The sequence below is a fragment of the Pristis pectinata genome, chromosome 1 (genome assembly GCF_009764475.1).
Source record: "Pristis pectinata isolate sPriPec2 chromosome 1, sPriPec2.1.pri, whole genome shotgun sequence".
In the NCBI taxonomy this organism is placed as follows: domain Eukaryota; kingdom Metazoa; phylum Chordata; class Chondrichthyes; order Rhinopristiformes; family Pristidae; genus Pristis; species Pristis pectinata.
In genome coordinates this window covers 73,406,453-73,425,683 of record NC_067405.1, presented here as the reverse complement: position 1 = coordinate 73,425,683, position 19,231 = coordinate 73,406,453, and the positions used below count along the sequence as shown (strand labels likewise).

Sequence of the window (19,231 nt, the reverse complement as noted above, 5' to 3'; positions counted from 1 at the left end):
CCATGTCCTCTTGTATTGAGCATTGGTGTCCTGGGAAAGAGGCGCTGGCTGTCTACTCTATCTGTTTCTCTTAATATTTTGTATACCTCTATCATGTCTCTCTTCATCCTCCTTCTCTCCAAAGAGTAAAGCCCTAGTTCCCTTAGTCTCTCCTCATAATCCATACTCTCCAAACCAGGCAGCATCCTAGTAAATCTCCTCTGTACCCTTTCCAATGCTTCCACATCCTTCCTATAATGAGGCGACCGGAACTAGACACAGTACTCTAAGTGTGGTCTAACTAGAGTTTTGTAGAGCTGCAACATGACTTCCTTAATCTTATACTCAATGTCCTGGATAATAAAGGCAAGCATGCCATACACCTTCTTTCTCACCCTGTCTACTTGTTTGGTCACTTTCAGTGAGCTATGGACTTGGACCCTAAGATCCCACAGTCCATCATTGCTGCTCCTAAGTGTTACACTAACACATTTGGTCTCAGCCCTATCAGAGATATTCCCTTTGTTCGATCCATCCCTCCCACACCTTCTTTGCAACTGATAACCAACTTGTTTTCTCCCTTTCCCAGTTCTGAGGAAGGGTCTCAGACCTGAAACATTAACTTGCTCTCTTTTCACAGATGCTGCCTGACCCAGTGAGTGTTTCCAGCAATTTCTGTTTTTATTTCAGACTTCCAGCATCTGCAATTTTTTTTTGGAATATCAAAAGGATTCTGGGTTGTTTTGATATCATGAAAGGTAACATATAAATGCAAGTTTCTTTGTAGGCAGTAAGACTTCTATTCAAAATATTAACCTGAACTGTTGGTATTCCTGCACTAATGGATCTGCTGTGTACAGCCAGCTGCTTTATGACTTGAATACTTCCTGCAGAATTTCAACATAATCTGTTATCACCTTCACAGGGAATTCTTTATGCACCATTATTTCAGAATCTCTTTGTCCTGGAAGCTCCTATTCAAGTCCAGGTAATTCCGCTGTAACACACGCTTCCATAAAGCCAATTGGTTATAGCGCGATTGATGGATTAGAGAACCCTATTTGCATTACACGGGCTACATTGGTTATAGCGCGATTGTGATCTGGAAAACCTGTTTAAATCTGTGCTTTGAAGACAACTACAGTCTGTTCTGCTTTAACATGATTTTCCATAACGCGAGGTTTGCTGGAACATGACGATTGCATTATATCGTAGAGCTACATCTACAGAGTTGCAGCATCTCCACCACTTTCTCACAGAGAGCCTCACAACCAAGCTGTAAAAACTATGGACTGTGCTGCCTGAAGCTACAGCAGATGGGCTTTTTCTTTTGCTATTGTTCTGCATCTCAAAAAGTTATGAAAGACTGTAAGTTAATGGAATTTGATTACTTGATATTCTCTGTTGTCCTTATCTTCTTTAGTGCCTTTCCATATTCATATTTTTTTCCCAATGACAGACATATTTCAATGCTGACCAGGTGGCAGGGGCAAGATCTTGTACTGTAACAGATACAGTGGCAATTCACAGGTTGCCCCTCTTCATCCACGCATAGGAGCTCCATAGTCACACCGATACTCATGTTGAGCCCAGCATTAAGATCCTTATCTAGTGCCTTTGACATCTCCTTGCAAGCAGTTGGAGGTGTCTGTTGTGGTGGGAAAACCTCTGTGCAACTTCAGGCATTTGGACACTGTGTATGACTATGCAGAGGGCATCTGATATTTCTTGTCAATTCCTCATGATTTGGCTGGCCATGGCTCTCTGGATACCTCGTGGAGCTGTTGCAGTGTGGAGATACAAACTTTTGATGCTGGTTGATCAGAATCAGAATTAGATTTATTATCACTGATTTATTTGATGTGAAATTTGTTGTTTTGCAGCAGCAGTAAGTGCAGGACATTAAAAAAGAAATAATGAGGTAGTGTTCATGGAGTGTCCAGAAATCTGATGGCGGAGGGGAAGAAGCTGCTTCTGAATCGTTGATTCTGAACCATCAGGCTCCTGTATCTCCTCCCTGATAGTAGTAACAAGAAGAGGACATGTCCTGGATGGTGAGGGTCCTTGATGATGGATGCCACCTTCTTGAGGCACCACCTCTTGAAGATGTCCTCAATGGTGGGGAGGGTTGTGTCTATGATTTAAGATAGCCTCAGATTTTAGTTGGGTGAGTTATGTCACTGGGGCATAAACAGAGTTAAACTACAAATCAGCCTTGCTGTAACTTTGAGTGCCTGAATAGGCTCGACAGGCTGAAAGGAGCTGTTCTTGTTCACCTCTGTGAAATCCTAATGAGATATACTATATGAGACATACTATGAAATGAACTTGCAGACATGAGGGTGCCAATTCACTATCACACTGACCTTCATTAGCTGTTCAGCTTAAGCTTGGAGATGCAGGTTCCTGAGTGAGCTGGCTTTGGAATGACAGTGATACGATATGGAAGTATCACTTTTCACTGCACAGATTTATTTTAGTTTGATGCTATTTCACGTGAGCAGACATGCAGATGGGTGGCAGATGTATTAGCCCCGATTAGCTTCCAGACATAAACTACCAAAATTTGAGTACATACACACGGGCACGCGTGCGTGCACGCGTGCACACACACACACACACACACACACACACACACACACACACACACACACACACACACACACACACACACACACACACACACATCATTCCTCTTTGGAACAAAAATACACCAAAGTCAAAGTGCACTCTTTTCCTTAGCCACCTTCATGCTTAAGAGAAACAAACTTCTTCCTCTTCCCCATAGCTCAAAGGTAAAGTCCCAGCTCCAGCAGATAAAAGGAAGAAAGGGGGATGCATTCATATAGCATTATTTATGACCTTGGGATGTTCTAAAATACTTAACAGCCAATGTGGTAGTGCAGAACTACATTCACAATTGTAATTCAATGAACACAGAATCTCATTTGTGCAGAGGAGGCTCCCACAAATAGAAATGGTTGGACTCCGTTGAGGGAAAATCAAATAAAAAGCTGTAGATGCCGGAAGTCTGAAAACAAACAGAAAATGCTGCAAACACTCAGCAGATCAAGCAGCATCTGTGGAAAAAGAAACAGGGTTAATGTTTCAATGCTAAAAGTTGGCTGTGGGATAAATGTTGGCCAGAGCATTTAGAAGGACACACATACTTAATCACCAAGATACAAAAACTCCCCTGGCCTTTTTCAAAATAGGCAAAAGATATTTCATGTTCATCCTAACATCTTGTTTCATGTCAAGTCACTGGAGTCAGATGAATCCACGACCTTAGAATTAATACCTCATTTACAAGCTGGCATCTCCAGTTGAGCTGCACTCCCTCAGCACAACCCTTGGTTGGCAACCTAGGTTTTGTGCTCAAATCATTGGAATGGCCTTTAATTAATAACCACTTGCCTCAGAGTTGAGTATATTGAGTGAGCCTCAGGTAACATCTATCTAAATTAATTGATTGTATTGCTTGTCACTCCCTCATTACAAACTTACCTTTCCGGTTTACCATAATTCTCACTCACAGGCTGACATTATATCCCCAGTTACAATGGGGATGTCCCTCAATAGTTGCAGCTTTTTCGTACAGTGGAATTAATTGCACTGAAAAGGCAAAGTGGGAGGTGGATAACTAAACTGCAGTGTCCAAGAAGCTAAGACATTACTGTGAATGTCAACCACTTAAAGCTGCCAATACAGGTTAGGAAGCCAGAAAAATAATCATTAAATGGCCTATGACAGTGGGACCTTAGCGTTTAATCAGAGCTACCTAGGCGATGGTTCATACTAAGCTACCTAAAAATGCTAATCTACACAACAGATATCACGGTGCTGTTTTAGGCTAATGTCACTAAGATTGAATAAGTGGGTATATTGTTCTGTTAATGCTTTGAAAATATAAAGCGTTTCCCTTGAATGACAATTTGGGCTTTTTGAAAACCATTGGCAAACAGCGCTTATTGAGACAAGGAGAACTTACACACACACACACACACACACACACACACACACACACACACACACACACACACACACACACACACACACACACACACACACACACACACACACACACACACTCCAGATAGACACACTCTGTCCTCTTTCCCACCCTTACCCCCAACCCCAACCATGAAAGGCTTCGAGGGAGGGAGCTAAGAGTAGGATTTTTATGTACTGAGGCCGCACTTGGAGCACTGTGTACAGTTTTGGTCACTCTGTTATAGGAAAGACGTGGTTAAACTGGAAAGAGTGCAGAGAAGAATGGACAAGGATGTTGCCGGGACTAAAGGGTCTGAGTTATAGGGAGAGGTTGGCCAGGCTGGGTCTTTATTCCTTGGAATGTAGGAGAATGAGGGGCGACCTTATAAAAGTGTTTAAAATTATGAGAAGCATAGATAAGGTGGACAGTTACAGTCTTTTCCCCAGGGTAGCGGAGTCCAAAACTAGATTTAGAGTGAGAGGGGGAAGATTTAAAAGGGACCTGAGGGGCAACTTTTTCATGCAGAGGGTGGTGAGTATATGGATTGAGCTGCCAGAGGAAGTGGTTGAGGCAGGTACAATAGAATCATTTAAGAAGCCCTTGGATAGGTACATGGAGGGGTGAAGCTTAGAGGGATATGGGCTGAACTCAGGAAATTGGGACTAGCTGGATGAGCACTGTGGTTGGCATGGACTGATTGGGCCAAAGAGCCTGTATCCATGCTGTATTGCTCTATGACTCTCTACTGATTGATTTACTTTGTTAAAAGAAGGGAGATTAACCAACTTCCTAATTATTTTAACTTTTCATAGAAATAAATTAAGTAAAGGTGGGAAACTTAGGATGGATGTTGAATTTGTCTCAAGGTTTTACAGCTTTTGAGGCGACATCTTAGATTTACTGGGTAGCCCTCTCGCTTTTGAGACCCTGGGCCCACTCCTGACACTTGCTGTCTCAGGGGAATGTGAAAAATCTTATGTATATCTTGAAAGAGGATGGCGGGGGTGGGGTGGAGGGGTGGTGGGGTGTTCCTGCCTCATATTAACACCTCAACCAACATCTTATAGTACCTGGTATGATCATTATCAATTTGATGTTTGTGGACTTGCTGTAAGTAAATTGGTGGCCACGTTAACTTTAACATTATAACGGTCACCACATTTCTAGAATGTTAAATTGGAGTTGGGGTCAAGATGGGTGGCAAGGTAGTAAAGGTATTGTAGAAATTCAAGTCTTTGGGTAGATCTACCCAGAAGTACTGATACAGTCCTGGGGATTCTTTGGAAATACTGATACACTCCTCAGCACTCCCTATGAATTCATTCTATGGGATTTCCTGTCCTCACTCTAGAATGCAGTGTCAGTAACACAATTTGATAATATTCTATTTTAGGATTAATACACACAGAAACAAAAATAATTTGGTCATGCAGAAATAAACATGGAAACATAAGGAATACAGAATTCTCGAGATACCATTTACAACACAGGAAATAACCACTCCACACAAAGAAATAATCGTCTTGCACATATCCTTTGGTCTGTGGAGTGCCGGTTGAAAATTATGGGACAGAAGGATGAAGTCTTGTTATTCACTTGCCCTTGAATGTTAAGAAAAAATGATTACTTCCAACAGTCGGGAACAGGCTTTCATGAGTGGAAGAAAGAATGAATACTCTGTTGAAAAACACTCAATAAATTCCATTTTATACTAATAGTAGTGGACAGTTGTGGATAAAGCTTCAATATTGCACCTTTAGAAATATTTATCGAGAATTTTTCTTTAAGTTCAAGCAAAATTATTTCACTATTTAATTATTCATGATGACTACTTTCCTGTATTACTTTTATGTTAGTTATTATCTTTCCCCCGGGAAGTGTCCATTTTACATTGGCTATGCGACAAACTGGTGACAATGCAACAAATCCCGGTGATCTGCTTTATTCATTCGTTCTAATGGTAACATCATTGACTAAACTACCATTACCAAGAGCATTAATCAGCAATGATACTGATAACAGCGATGACAATGAAGTCCAAAGCCCAGCTTGTCAAGAAAATGCAAACCGTGATATCAATCCCTGGGTTATGATTTAAGACGGAAAATATTCAGATATCACAGAGAGAGGAGCAGAATTAACATTAGGTTGATGACTTTTTAAACAGAACTGGGAAAAGTTAAGAGACAAATAAGTTTTAAGTTGCAGAGAAAGAGGGTAGGGATAGAGAGAACAAAGGGAATGTCTGTGATAGTGTGGAGACTGGGAGTGATTGAATGACAAAGGTGGTAAAGGCAGGCGATTATCAAAAGGTATGTCTTGGGGAAGGTGTAAATAGGAGGTGATGAATGAAATCTGAAATGACAAGAAGAGATAAAAGTACTGAATGCCAGAAATATGAGATACAAGGCTTGAATGGCTGATTACCTGAACCTGTTGAATCCAGTTATGAATTCTGAAGGCTGTAACATGTCTAGCCTGAAGATGAGGTACTGTTCCCTGGGCTTACGTTGAGTTTGTTGGACCAGTGTAGGAAGCATAAGACAGACAGATCAGAGCAGAAGAGGAATGGAAAATTAAAGTGACAAGCAACTGGAAGCTCCTTTAGACTGATGGAAGATGTTGTGCAAAGCAATCACCCAGTCTGGGACCTGGGTTCAAATCCAGCCACTGTCTGTAAGGAGTTTGTACGTTCTCCCCGTGTCTGTGTGGGTTTCCTCTGGGTGCTCCGGTTTCCTCCCACATTCCAAAGACGTACGGGTTAGGAAGTTGTGGGCATGCTATGTTGGCGCCGGAAGTGTGGCGACACTTGCGGGCTGCCCCCCCCCCCAAATCACTATGCAAAAAATGTATTTCACTGTGTGTTTCGATGTACATGTGACTAATAAAGAGATCTTATCTTATCTTAGTTTCCCTAACTGTAGAGGACTCCACATCATGAGCACTGAATGCAGTGTGTTAAATTAGAAGTAGTACATGTAAATCTCTGCAGAGAATTTTCCAACATTTTGTGTTTTATTTCAGATTTCCAACATCTATTTTGCCATCAAAATATGAATATTCAGCTTCTGCTACTCTTTTGGACTATGTAGTCTTATATTTATTATCGGTTATGAGCTCATGAATTAAGTGTAAGGGAATGAGGTTTGTAAACTCCCACTCGCCTGTGAATGATATAACAAATCAGTATATCCATGTGCCATGCCAAAGTAGATGAGATGGGGGGACGGGGGCTCATGGTTTAGCAAAAGGTGCAATCCCCATTAATTCCTGACTTTGACAAAGCAATAAGCAAATGGACTGGAGGCTTGAGTTATAAGGAGAGACAGGTTAGGGTTGGGACTGTTTACCCTGGAATAAAGGAGGCTGAGGGGTGACCTTATAGAAGTTTATAAAGTTATGAGGGGCATAGATGGGGTAGATAGTCACAGTCTTTTTCCCAGGGTAGGGGAGTCTAAAACTAAAATGCATAGTTTTAAGGTGAGAGGGGAAAGAGTTAAAGGGTCAAGTTCTTCATACAGAGGGTGATGGATATGTGGAACGAACTGCCAGAGGAAGTGGTAGAGGCAGATATAATTACAATGTTTAAAAGACATTTGGATAGGTAAAATAAAATAAGATACACAAGTTATCTTTATTAGTCACATGTGCATCAAAACACACAGTGAAATGCATCTTTTGCGTAGAGTGTTCTGGGGGCAGCCCGCAAGTGTTGCCATGCTTCCGGCGCCAACATAGCATGCCCACAACTTCCTAACCCGTACGTCTTTGGAATGTGGGAGGAAACCGGAGCACCCGGAGGAAATCCACGCAGACATGGGAAGAACGCACAGACTCCTTATAGACAGCAGCCGGAACAGAACCCAGCGCTGTATTGGTGTTGCGCTAACCGCTACACTACCATGCCTGCCCACATGGACGTGGACAGGTACATGGACAGAAAAGATTTAGAGGGAAATGGACCAAACGCAGGCAAATGGGACTAGCGCAGATAAGCAACTTGGTCAGCATGGATGAGTTGGGCCAAAGGGCCTGTGTCCATGCTGTATGAATCTATGAATGCACTGTAAGGGGTTCCAAAAGTATAGCATAAAAAACAACAGGCTGTTGTGAAGTACTCTTGGGAATCTCATGATTGATTATAAAGCAACGAATGTTGATGCCTCACTGAATGTCGTTTGCTCCAATCCATGACGTGGAGTAAGAGATCCTACATTATAAAGCATTCTTCATAATAAAGGTAAAACCTTGTATCCAAAAAACCCTATGGATGACTGAAGCTTTTACAATATGGCAGGCTGACCTCTGTCTGGCATCTGATGGGAATAAGGCAAGTTTACTCTTCAGGTTTTACCCATCACTGTCTGTGTCTGTTAACCAACATTGGCTTGCTGCCTATCCAGAAGAGCCTTGATTATAAAAAAGCCATCCAGGAATTTAAATTGCTCCTTGGCTTCATTTCTCCCTACCTCAGTGATTTTCTCCAACTTTACAACCCTCTGAGAATGTGGCTTTGCTCCAACTTTGGCCTCTCATGCATTGCTCATTTAATTTACCATCTCTGACTGTTGTGCCTCCAAGTACCTTGCTCCCATGCTCTGGAATTGCCTCCCTGTACTTCTTTCACCAAGATTTTGTCATTCTGCACTAACATAACCTTTTGTGGCTGGCTGTCAAATTTTGTCTGCCCACATTCCTGTGAACTACATTGAGATACACAATAACTATCACACTGTAAATTAACTGCAAGTTGTTGTTGTCAGATGCAATTGGGAAAATTATGACAAATGTAACAAAATATTCAGAGACAACAGATGGTTCAAGGTCCATCAGAAGACTGTGATGCACTGAGTACAATAGCAGGAAGCAGGCCTGGTCTGAGGAAATCCCTTGGCTGATGTCTCTGAAACAAGCCATCAACATTGTTTTACTGGTGAACTAATAGGACCCCATGGCGGAACCTGCTAAATGAATTTTCTCATCATTAAGAGAATGAATTCTAAAAAACATGAACAGCATTCCACAGCTATTCTTTCACACCTTTGGATCAAATCCACGTACTAGATTTAAACACGTTGGTCTATAGTTCCTGTAATCTTTATCTCTGGTAGTCAAATGGAAAGAAAGACCGAGTCACTTTGTATTGGAGTTGCCAACTCTGGTTTGATGTATTCTTGTAGATTTACTACATGGTCTACCATCTCCAAGCACCACATCCATTCAATCAAGTTCCACCACCAGATACATCTTCTCCTCACTTCTGGGAACCTTGGACGACAAGAGATGTTCCAAATTTAGTCAAAAAGGAAAAGGAAGCATATGTAAGATCTGGGAAGCTGAAATCAGACAGGCCCTCTGAGGAATACAAAGAAGGTAGGAGAGAACTTAAAACAGTGAGTTGGGAGGGCTAAAAGAGGCCATGGAATATCCTTGATGAATAGGATGAAAGAGGATCCCAAGGCATTTTATATGCAAGAACAAAAACAAGAGAGTAACCAGGAGGATCACTCAAGGAGAGAGGGAATTTATGTGTGGAGCTAGGGGAACTGGGCAAGGTACTAAATGAGTACTTTGCATCGGTATTCATCAAGGAGAAGGACATGGAGGATAGCGAGATCAGGGAGCGGAAGCTGATATTCTTGGGCATGTTGATATGAAGGAGGAGGAGATGTTGGGCTCTTGAAGAACTGTAAGGTATATGACACCCCAGAACCTAATGGAATCTATCCCAGGTTATCGAAAAAGGCAAGAGATGAGATTGCTGGGGCCTGGACAGAGACTTTTGTATCCTCTTCAACCACACGCAAGGTCCCAGAGGACTGGAGAATAGCCAATGCTGTTCCTCTGTTTAAGGAGGACAATAGAAATCCTAGGCTAGTGAACCTTACATCAATGGTAGGGAAGTTATTGGAGAAGATTCTTAGGGATAGGACCTACTTGCATCTGGAAAAGCATAGACTTATTAGGGACAACCAGCATGACTTTGTGCAGGGGAGGTCATGTCATACAAACTTAACTGAGTTTTTTGAGGAGGTGTTGAGAGGCAGCTGTGCCACTGTGCTTCAGCAGCCCTAGCCTCATCCTCTCAGAGATATTCACCTTGTCCTATTCTTCCCTTTCCCACCCTTTCTGCATCTTAAAACTAACTTGCTTTCCCACTTTTTCGATCCTGATCAAGGGTCTTCGACTTGAAATGTTAACCTGTTTCTCTCTCCACAGATGCTGCCTGACCTACTGAGTGTTTCCAGCATTTTCAACCACACCCAGTCAATTGATCCTTTTTTCCAGTGCCTGTTATATTAGTATAATTATTAAATGAAAATTTTCAAAGAAAGCACAGCATATAAAATTCTATTACAATGGCCCTATGTCTTTCCATCTTTGTTATTCGCAGCAGTACGAAGGAGATTAATCCTTTCAGGCTGAGGGAAGATGGTATGGGATTGATTAGTAACCTTTTCTCCTGCAAGGAGTTCATCACAGTATCATTTCACAATACCGCAGTCAGTTGTACGGAAACACATTGCTTTTGAAACCACCCAAATGCCTTTTTCTAATGTTACTATGTTGAAGTAATCATGAGAAGCTGAATCAGCTGCTGTTTGTTTTCCTGGCTTAGGAGGACTGCCTGTTTTTGTTTCCCTTCTTAGTAAGTCAAAATAAGCTCATTTGAACTGCCTCCCCTGTACATGGAGAGGCAAATCCTAAAAACATGATGCCCCTTAAGGGATGAACAGAAGAACATTGCTGTAGGAATCATCGAAAAAACAGTGCCTTGATCTGAACTTAATGCACAAAAAAAATCCATGGATAAATAATAAAGAATTCTCAACTGGCTATCAAAATAACCATCCATCTGGGACAAGTCAAGAAACCATATGGTGGCATAAGTAAATATTTATTGCTGCCTACCGCTGGCCAAAATACATTCGACCTGCGTTGTTCAGTTCCATTCCTGCTTGCAGAGCACATACTCCAAGACAGCTGTAATTGAAATCAGTGCAACAGAGATCTGAGCTTAGATCACTGTAGTTTTCTACTTTGGTTTGAATGCCTGTTCAGTTGCACGAGAGACTGGCCCTGTTAGACTGTGTTAGTGCGTGGTGGAGGTCCCTTCACAGAAAACCCATGAGACTTACCCAAGGTGGCTCGTAGTCTCCAGGCCGCCACCTGCCTTCGTGCTCTTCATACGACGGAATGGCACCCTCCCTCCTGGCCTGGTGATACTCCTTCCTCAGCTGGTGGATTCGTTCCATGTTGGTCGGTCTTGAACTGCACAGAATGGGACAAGTTTTAGAAGTCGATCCTGCTCACTCTCCCAGGCACAAACAACTCAAGGGTTCATTATTAAACATCACGGAAGACAGATCAGCAGTTTCTCACAATTTTGAAAATTAGAGTCATAGAAAGATACAGCACAGAAACAGGCCCTTTGGGTGACCAAGTCTGTGCAGACCATCAACCATCCATTTACACCAATCCTACATTAATCCCATTTTTATTCACCTCATTCTCATGAAACCCCCCCTCCCCCACCTCCCAGATTTTATCACTCACTACACACTCGGGGTAAGGTAAAGTGGCTGATTAACCCATCAACCCACAGGTCTTTGGGATGTGGGAGGAAACCAGAGCACCCAGAAGAAATCCATGCAGTCATGCAAACTCCACATAGACAGCACACAAAATCGAGTCAGGTGTTTATCTTGTGTACATTGAATCAGCCCCTTCTTTACTTTCCAGGAATGGGCCTGTTAACCTATTCAATTTTGTCTTAAATCCATTACAGATGCAATGAAGATAATAGCTATCAAAATCAATTTTGCCATCAAAAGCAATATTTGGATTGTGTCTTTATTATCCATTATAATGGTGGATATCAGAATGATGTAATTGTCATTTTTAAAATTTAGCACTAGGAATACAATTCCTCTCAGTTTATTACTTTTCAGGTCATGAAGAGAACTCATCTACTTTTCTTCATATTGTGCCTTTGGAGCCCAAGGTTTTCAAAAGTGATGTCTTTGGGCAGAGATGTTAAGCAGAGGTCCAGTCTGCTCTCCCAGGTAGATCTAAACAATATCACAGAAGTATTTTGAAGAACACTGACTTCCATCCAGTATTTATCCCTCAGTTGCTAAAACTTAATTATTTAGTTGCTAGTACAGTCTTTGATTTCATGTTCGATACTGCATTTCTTACAATACACCAGTAACACTTCAACAGTATACTTAACTGGCTGTAAAATCATGTTAGGCACCAAAAAATGCCAACCCTTATTGCTCACTGAACATTGAATTCTCCTACTTTAAGTAATCCCCACCACCCTTCCCCACAATCCCTGCCCCCCACCATGCTTCTTCTCTTCTTCCCTTTTCTAGCCTATCTGCCTTTTTTTCCTTTCTGTCCTTACCTTCGACCCATCCCCCGGTGGATCTGCTCTCCCCTCCTTCCCTGCACCTGTCTATCACTCTTACCTGCATCTACCTATCACCACCCTGTGCCCACCCCGCCTCTCCTCTTTTGTCCACCTATCACTGCTCTGCTTTTCCCTCCTATATATTGGGCTTCCCCTTTTCCTATCTTCAGTCCTGAAGAAGGGTCCTGACCCAAAACGTCGACCGCCTGCTTTTTTCCACGGATGCTGCCTTCCACGGCTTGCTGAATTCCTTCAGCATCATTGTTTTTCATCTAGATTCCAGCAACTGCAGTCCTTTATTTCTCTTCCTCACTGATCTGCTGATCTTCACAGTTTTGATTTAATTAAGTAAGTATTAAGAATTATAGAACTTCTGACTAATTCTGTATCTAAATACATTGAGAATGATCACAATTTATGTCCAAGTTTAATCAGTAGTGGAGAATACAGGTGCTTATTCCAGAGTTGGACATGGTGACAAAGATGAGCATGAAAATAGCAAGGAGTTAAGGCTTCCAAGAACTACAGAGTCATAAAGCATAGAGAAGGAAGTCCATGTCGACCATCAACCACCCATTTACACTGATCTCATTTATTCTCACAACATTCTCATCAACTCCAGCCAGCTTCTACCACTCACCTACACACTGCGGCAATTTACAGTGGGAAATTAACCATGTGCCAGTGTGCAGTCAGTTCATTACTTCGAACCAGGTGAGATTGGTCAAATTGGCACAAGAGATCCGAGAATGTTAAAAATGCAAAGTAACTTTCTACAACTTTGACACTGTTTAAAAATAATTCCACTCAAACCTGGCGCAAACCATGAAACTGGCCATGCTCCCAGGTCAAAATAATAAGCACTGACAGTTTCTGCTGACTGTGGCCACTGCAGGTAGTTGAGGAGGATCTTCAAATTGGGCTTGAGACACAAAAGACTCCAGATGCTGGAATCTGGAGCAGCAAACAATCTGCTGGAGGAAGTCATCTGGTTGAGCAGCATCTGTGAAGTGGGGGGGGGGGGGGGGGGGGGGGGGGGGGAAGGAATTGTTGACGTTTTGGGGTGAAACCCTGCATCAGGAGTCAAGCAGATTGTTTATTGCTTAAAAATTGGACTGGTTACACAGGCATAAGGAGGTACTCTTTACAGGTTTTTCACATATTTACTCAGAAATTGACTGATTAAACTAGTAAATGATTCAGTAACAAAAAACAGAATGCTGGAAGAACTCATCTGGAAGCGACATCTGTGGAGGCAAATGGTGTATGTTGACACTTCAGGTCAAGACCCTGCATCAGGACGTTTCTGCTTTCACAGAAGCTGCCTGACCTGCTGACGTTCTTCCAGCATCTGTTTTTTGTTCCAAATTCCAGCATCTGCAGTTTCCTTTTTCTTCAAATGATTCAGTATGTTTTTTGTTTGAGAAGTCATTTTCACTACTTTAAAAGTAAATGGATAACACAAAGAGGTGGATAGGTCAATTTTATTGGAAACACTGCTTCTTTTTAGGCAGGCCCTTAGGACAAATGACTTGTTTCCCCTCCAGTTCTTTGGATTCTGAGGTGGCTGAAGAGTCTTATGCGAGATCTGTGGACACTGCCACAGATCGGACAAATGCAAACAGGGTGAGTGGCTAGATTGTTTGGGATGATGTGCATTCCTTCTGCTGTATGTGCACAGCCTCTACATGCTCCTGGTTGTGCAGACCCAACTTCTTCAGTACTTTCCCAGGTGCTGCTCCTCCATTTGGAGTGTTCACAAGCCAGGGGTTCCCATGACTTTTGAAAATGTTTTCATCCATCTTGAAAAATTCCTGCAGTGACATAACTTGGAGTAGAGCATTTGTTTCAGGAGGCTGATGGGTGAGTGGTCAGAGTCTCAGTGTTGGCCTGGAAGAAATCACTGACATTGCTTGCCTCTCCTCTCAATGGATTTGGATGATTTTGAAGACAGCATTGGAACCATTTCTGTTGTGCTGTGAAGTGCCCACTATCGCAGGAATCACTGCTTCTGGGTAGAAAGCGAGCTTGTTGCCAGGCCTGAGGTCTTTGTCTTTAAACAATCTTTCCCTCAGGGAGCTGAAGGCTGTGCTGATGCGAGAGAGTTGGTGAATTTCACCATCACTGTCTATCTTTGTTGATTGGTGGCTTCTGAGATATGGAAAGTTATCCACGTTACACAGACTGGTCATGCATTTTGATTGTTGTGCAGCAGAGCAGATTGGCCAAGGACCCTCATCTTCAGGATGATTTATGGAAGGCCCTTGCTTTCCAATGCTTCACTGAAGAAGTCAACAATGACTTGGAGCCCAGTACAATGAAGAGTATGCAAGCATCATTTCCATACTTCAGTTCATCAATACAGGGTATTAATTAAGATAAACTGTGTTCCATGCATTTTTTCACTGGGAGGACAGAGCTAACTTTTCTTTCTTAACTTCACTACCAATTGTACAACTTGCCAAAGCATAGGCTATGGACAAAAATGCGGGCAAGTGGGATTAATATAGATAGGTGCAATGGTTGGCATGGACATGGTGGACTGAAGGGCCTGTTTCAGTGTTGTCCTACTCCATGACTCAATCATACTCTTCTGGAGGTTTGTGCTCTTGTTGATTTTAGCGCAAAGTCAACAAGGACTATCAGTCTGTCTCTCATTGGGACTTGTGCCAGGGAATGCTCAAAGTTGGAATAGAATTCCTCTATGGCATCATTCGTTGCTTCCAGGTTGATGTGAATGTACTGATGACAGTGGGGTGCTGGTTCCACTGTAGAGTAAGACAATTGCATAATTGTTGTCACCTTCTGCCTGTCAGGTCTCTCTCAGGCTGGTCATATCGTCAATGCTCCAAGCTCCTTGGTCATGATAGCAGGGCAAAGTTGAGCTGCGTCACTGTTGAGGTTGTTCATGAGAGTGCTGATATTCCTGGACCCTTGTTGACTTTATATTTTGCCATAACGACATTTTCAGCTGCATTAATAAAACTGCACCAGGCTACCATGCTTAAATATATCAATCAATGTATTTAATATCAAAGTACAAATAAATAAACAATTACATTTCATCATGATGACTGACAGTGCCGGCACATGGATGATATGATGTTTATAATTATGCAAATTAATTTCTGTGGAAACTTGAACAACAACATAACCATCACAATAGCCCAATTGCTGCCAAATCTGGACTCGCAGGGTCTCCCCATTGGAACCGGGATTCAACATGCGTATTTTTGAAGCCAGTCACAATCACAGCAGGATTCAGGTACGGCAAGATTTTGTTACAGACTCTGCGATTTTCAAATTTTATTGATGTGGTAATTTAAGGCAGTAGTTGTGCCTCATGTCCAATCGTATCACCACAGCCACCAAACCAACTCAACAACAGAAGCCATATTCAGCAGGTATTTCTGAAACAACCTACTCCATCTGAGAGATACAAAACAAGAAATGTATACTACTCAAAGTCCCCAACCGTTTAAAAACATCAGTCGGTGGAAAGATATAGATAAACATAAGCATGTTGTACGGTGCACAGTTTCACCAAAATACCAACAGTCTGAGACCAAGATGTAACCCAGCTTAAAGCACCAGCTCCCTGTCTCAGGGGAATGAGCAGGAAAAGGATGCATGCAGGAGAGAGAGGACGAACATATGAGAGAAAATTTGTGTGTCAAAAAAGACAAAGGAAGTGAGCGAGATGCACAAAAGGAGAGACAGAGAAAGAGAGGGAGGAAACAAATAGTAAAGGAGGGTAAAGCAGAGGCAGGAATAGTTAACATTTTCATTTTGTCAATGTAAGAGATGCCATCAGAAATTCGAGTAGTAAATGGAATCACACAAAACTGTGAGACACTGCACTCTTGCTCTGAGCTTCTGGAGGTAAAGTCATTTGGTAGAAAAAATGATTGTTAAAGCTTCAAACTCAGGGCTTGTCAAATACAGCTTCGAGGCGAATTCAAAAATAAATAAGTGTATGAGCTGCAGCAGTCGACCAGTGAAGATAGCAGACGCAAAGTGAAAATAAGATTCATACCACATAAAACAGACATTACCCTCCACAGCCAATTACATGAATGGTAACCCTGATCACAGCATATTGAAATGTAAAACATCTGTTTTATAGAATTTTAATAAAGCTGCATTCATCACAGTGTACAAGCAATTTTTTTCTTCAAATGTACGGGACAGAAGGCATTTCTGTCATTATTACTTGTAGCTGAACCATGTCACGCATTTTTAATTTAGAATAGATGACCTGCAGCTAGCATGAGGGAGGTTCTTGCAGGCAGCATTCGGTATGTTTATTATGAGAAAGCTATTAGTGATTCTTTGTTTTGTTCAGGAGAACAGACAAGACTGTGAAAAAAGGACCATCTATTTCAAAGTTACAGTCAGTCACAAGTCGCTGGCAAGTAGTTCTAAATAAACCTGCATTTATCTCTTCACAAGGACCTCAGATACTATCTTCTCGCAATAGTGGAGCAGAGGGAAATTGTTCTTGGCAAACAAACAGGAGTGTATCATCCAAAGGGTATTCCTCATGGAAACAGCGGAATGATTAGAGAATGAGTAACTTTTGGAATATTGAATACGGTGGACGGTGTCACTTGGACCACAGGGAGGTGGAGGGAGTAATCTGAACAATAGTAAGAAGGAGGGTAACGACTGAACAACAGGGAGGTGGAGGGTGTCACCTGGACAAAAATAAGGTGGAGGGTGTCACCTGAACAACAATAAGGTGGAGGGTGTCACCTGGACAACAGGGAGGTGGAGGGTGTCACCTGGACAACAGGAAGGTGGAGGGTGTCACCTGAATGACAATAAGGCAGAGGGTGTCACCTGGACAACAGGGAGGTGGAGGGTGTCACCTGGACAACAGGAAGGTGGAGAGTGTCATCTGAACAACAATAAGGTGGAGGGTGTCACCTGGTCAACAGGAAGGTGAAGGGTGTCACCTGAACAACAATAAGATGGAGGATGTCATCTGAACAACAGGATGTTGGAGGGTGTCACCTGAACAACAATAAACTGCAGGGAGTTACTGGATACGTAGGAAGTGGGCCATTTAAATCTGGATATATTAAGAATTCTTCCTCCCTCCTTTTCCACCATAGGCAGAATATTCTGTAGATGCACGAATGTAGTGTGTATTGGGTAGAGGAATGGTTGAACACTGCTAGTGTGGGAGGTAGACACCTGTGGTTTTATGCATAATAGGTGGGATGACGTAACAGATAGGATAATGAAAGTGACAAGGCATAACTGCAGAATAAATTAATTGCTAGATGTGACAGACCATTCCAATTAATTGGGTACATACAGATGGCAGGTACATGATAAAACATGGTCTTTGTGTATTATTAAAATATATATCTTGCAGTTATAGTGGCACCAATGTTTAAAAAATACAGAAACACTTCACAGATGGAAGCAGATCTGGAAAAGAACAGCAAATCATGGATAGAGATCAAATATATTCACCAAGAGCCTGCTTGGAAAGAAGCCTTCGAGAACATTTTTAACATAAATGTGATGTAGTTTGGGAGAGGGTTTCTCTACAGAATGTGAATAAATCCTGGCATGAACGCTGGGGCAAAGAAGAGGATGGGTGTAGGGGGTGTGGGGAGTGAGCGATCACAGATGTGGATACTGACTTGCAATATTTACTGCATCCTTACCTGCTTTACGCTTCAGTCCCACATCCAATGTCCCACAGCACTCTGTAGAAGTGTTATTGCATAGAATTACCATGTCATTGGAATGATGCAGTTATGTGGTGACAGTTGTGATGTTGAAAAGTGCCTACAACTATTTCTGGGTCAACCTGTCACTCCAGCGATTCCTGCCTTGCTACCCTTGCACTCTTGTGTCACATTTGTTCCACGTTCAGCACTCCCTTTGTAGTACTGTGGGAGAAATTGGACCACACAGTCCCAGGATACATATTATGAGGGACTTCCAGGTCAATGCTGTCTTCTCAGTGCAGCTTGCTCGGCATATCTACAAAGCCAAGATCTCCTTGATCTCACTCAACAGCAGATCGCTGATCCCTACAGGCCATCTTGACAGCTGGTCTCCGATCCCCTGACCCATCCTGATTGCTGATCTCCAACACCAATAAGCAGCCTGCAGCTCCCCAACCATTTGCCCACCTGAGTCAGTCACCAGTCTCAACCCACTCCTCTCCGATCCAACCCGACTGTTCATCTCAGATCCAACCCCGCCTCTAATGTCTGATCCCTATATCCGACCCCACCTCCAATCTCTGATCCCTTGATCCAAGCCCACCTCCAATCTCCAATCCCTCGATACAACCCCTCCTCCAATCTCCAATCCCTCGATTGGACCCCATACCAAGCACCAATCCATTGCTTCAACCTTACCGTCAAGGTCCGAACCGTCAATCCGATCCCAATGCCGACCTCTGATCCCTTGCTCCAACCCCACAGCCAATCTCCAATCCCTTGATCCAATTCCACTTCCAATCACCAATACCTTGGTCCCATCCTGCTGTCCATTTCCCATCCCCCAATATAATTCTGCTACCAGTCTCCAGTCCCTCCCTCACCATCAGTGTTTTTGATCCAAAATGGTGCTCATCTCCCACAATCCTGAGGCTGTACTGAGCCTCAAAAAGTGATGATGCAATGTGGCCTCAGGCATAGTCAAAGACAAAGGCTTAAAGGAGAAACATAAAGGAGAGAAAGATGTAGAGGTTTCAGTCGGGGACTTGATACATGAGCTGTTGACGGCACACCCAGCAGAGTCAAAGAAACTTTCAAAGAAGCATGAGGCCAACATCGGCACAACGCAGAGATCTTGGAAATTTATATGGT

At 42.6% G+C, this 19,231-nt stretch overlaps 1 protein-coding gene across 2 annotated transcripts in view; it reads right to left on the bottom strand.

Annotated features, from left to right (window-relative positions):
• The window catches only part of LOC127577496 (partitioning defective 3 homolog B-like), a 787,668-nt gene that overhangs the window by 93,539 nt on the left and 674,898 nt on the right, over positions 1–19,231 (bottom strand). For both annotated transcript variants that reach the window (XM_052028727.1, XM_052028736.1), the window contains exon 21: positions 11,113–11,245. In XM_052028727.1, coding sequence (XP_051884687.1) covers positions 11,113–11,245 — 133 coding nt within the window. The remainder of the gene's footprint in view (positions 1–11,112; positions 11,246–19,231) is intronic.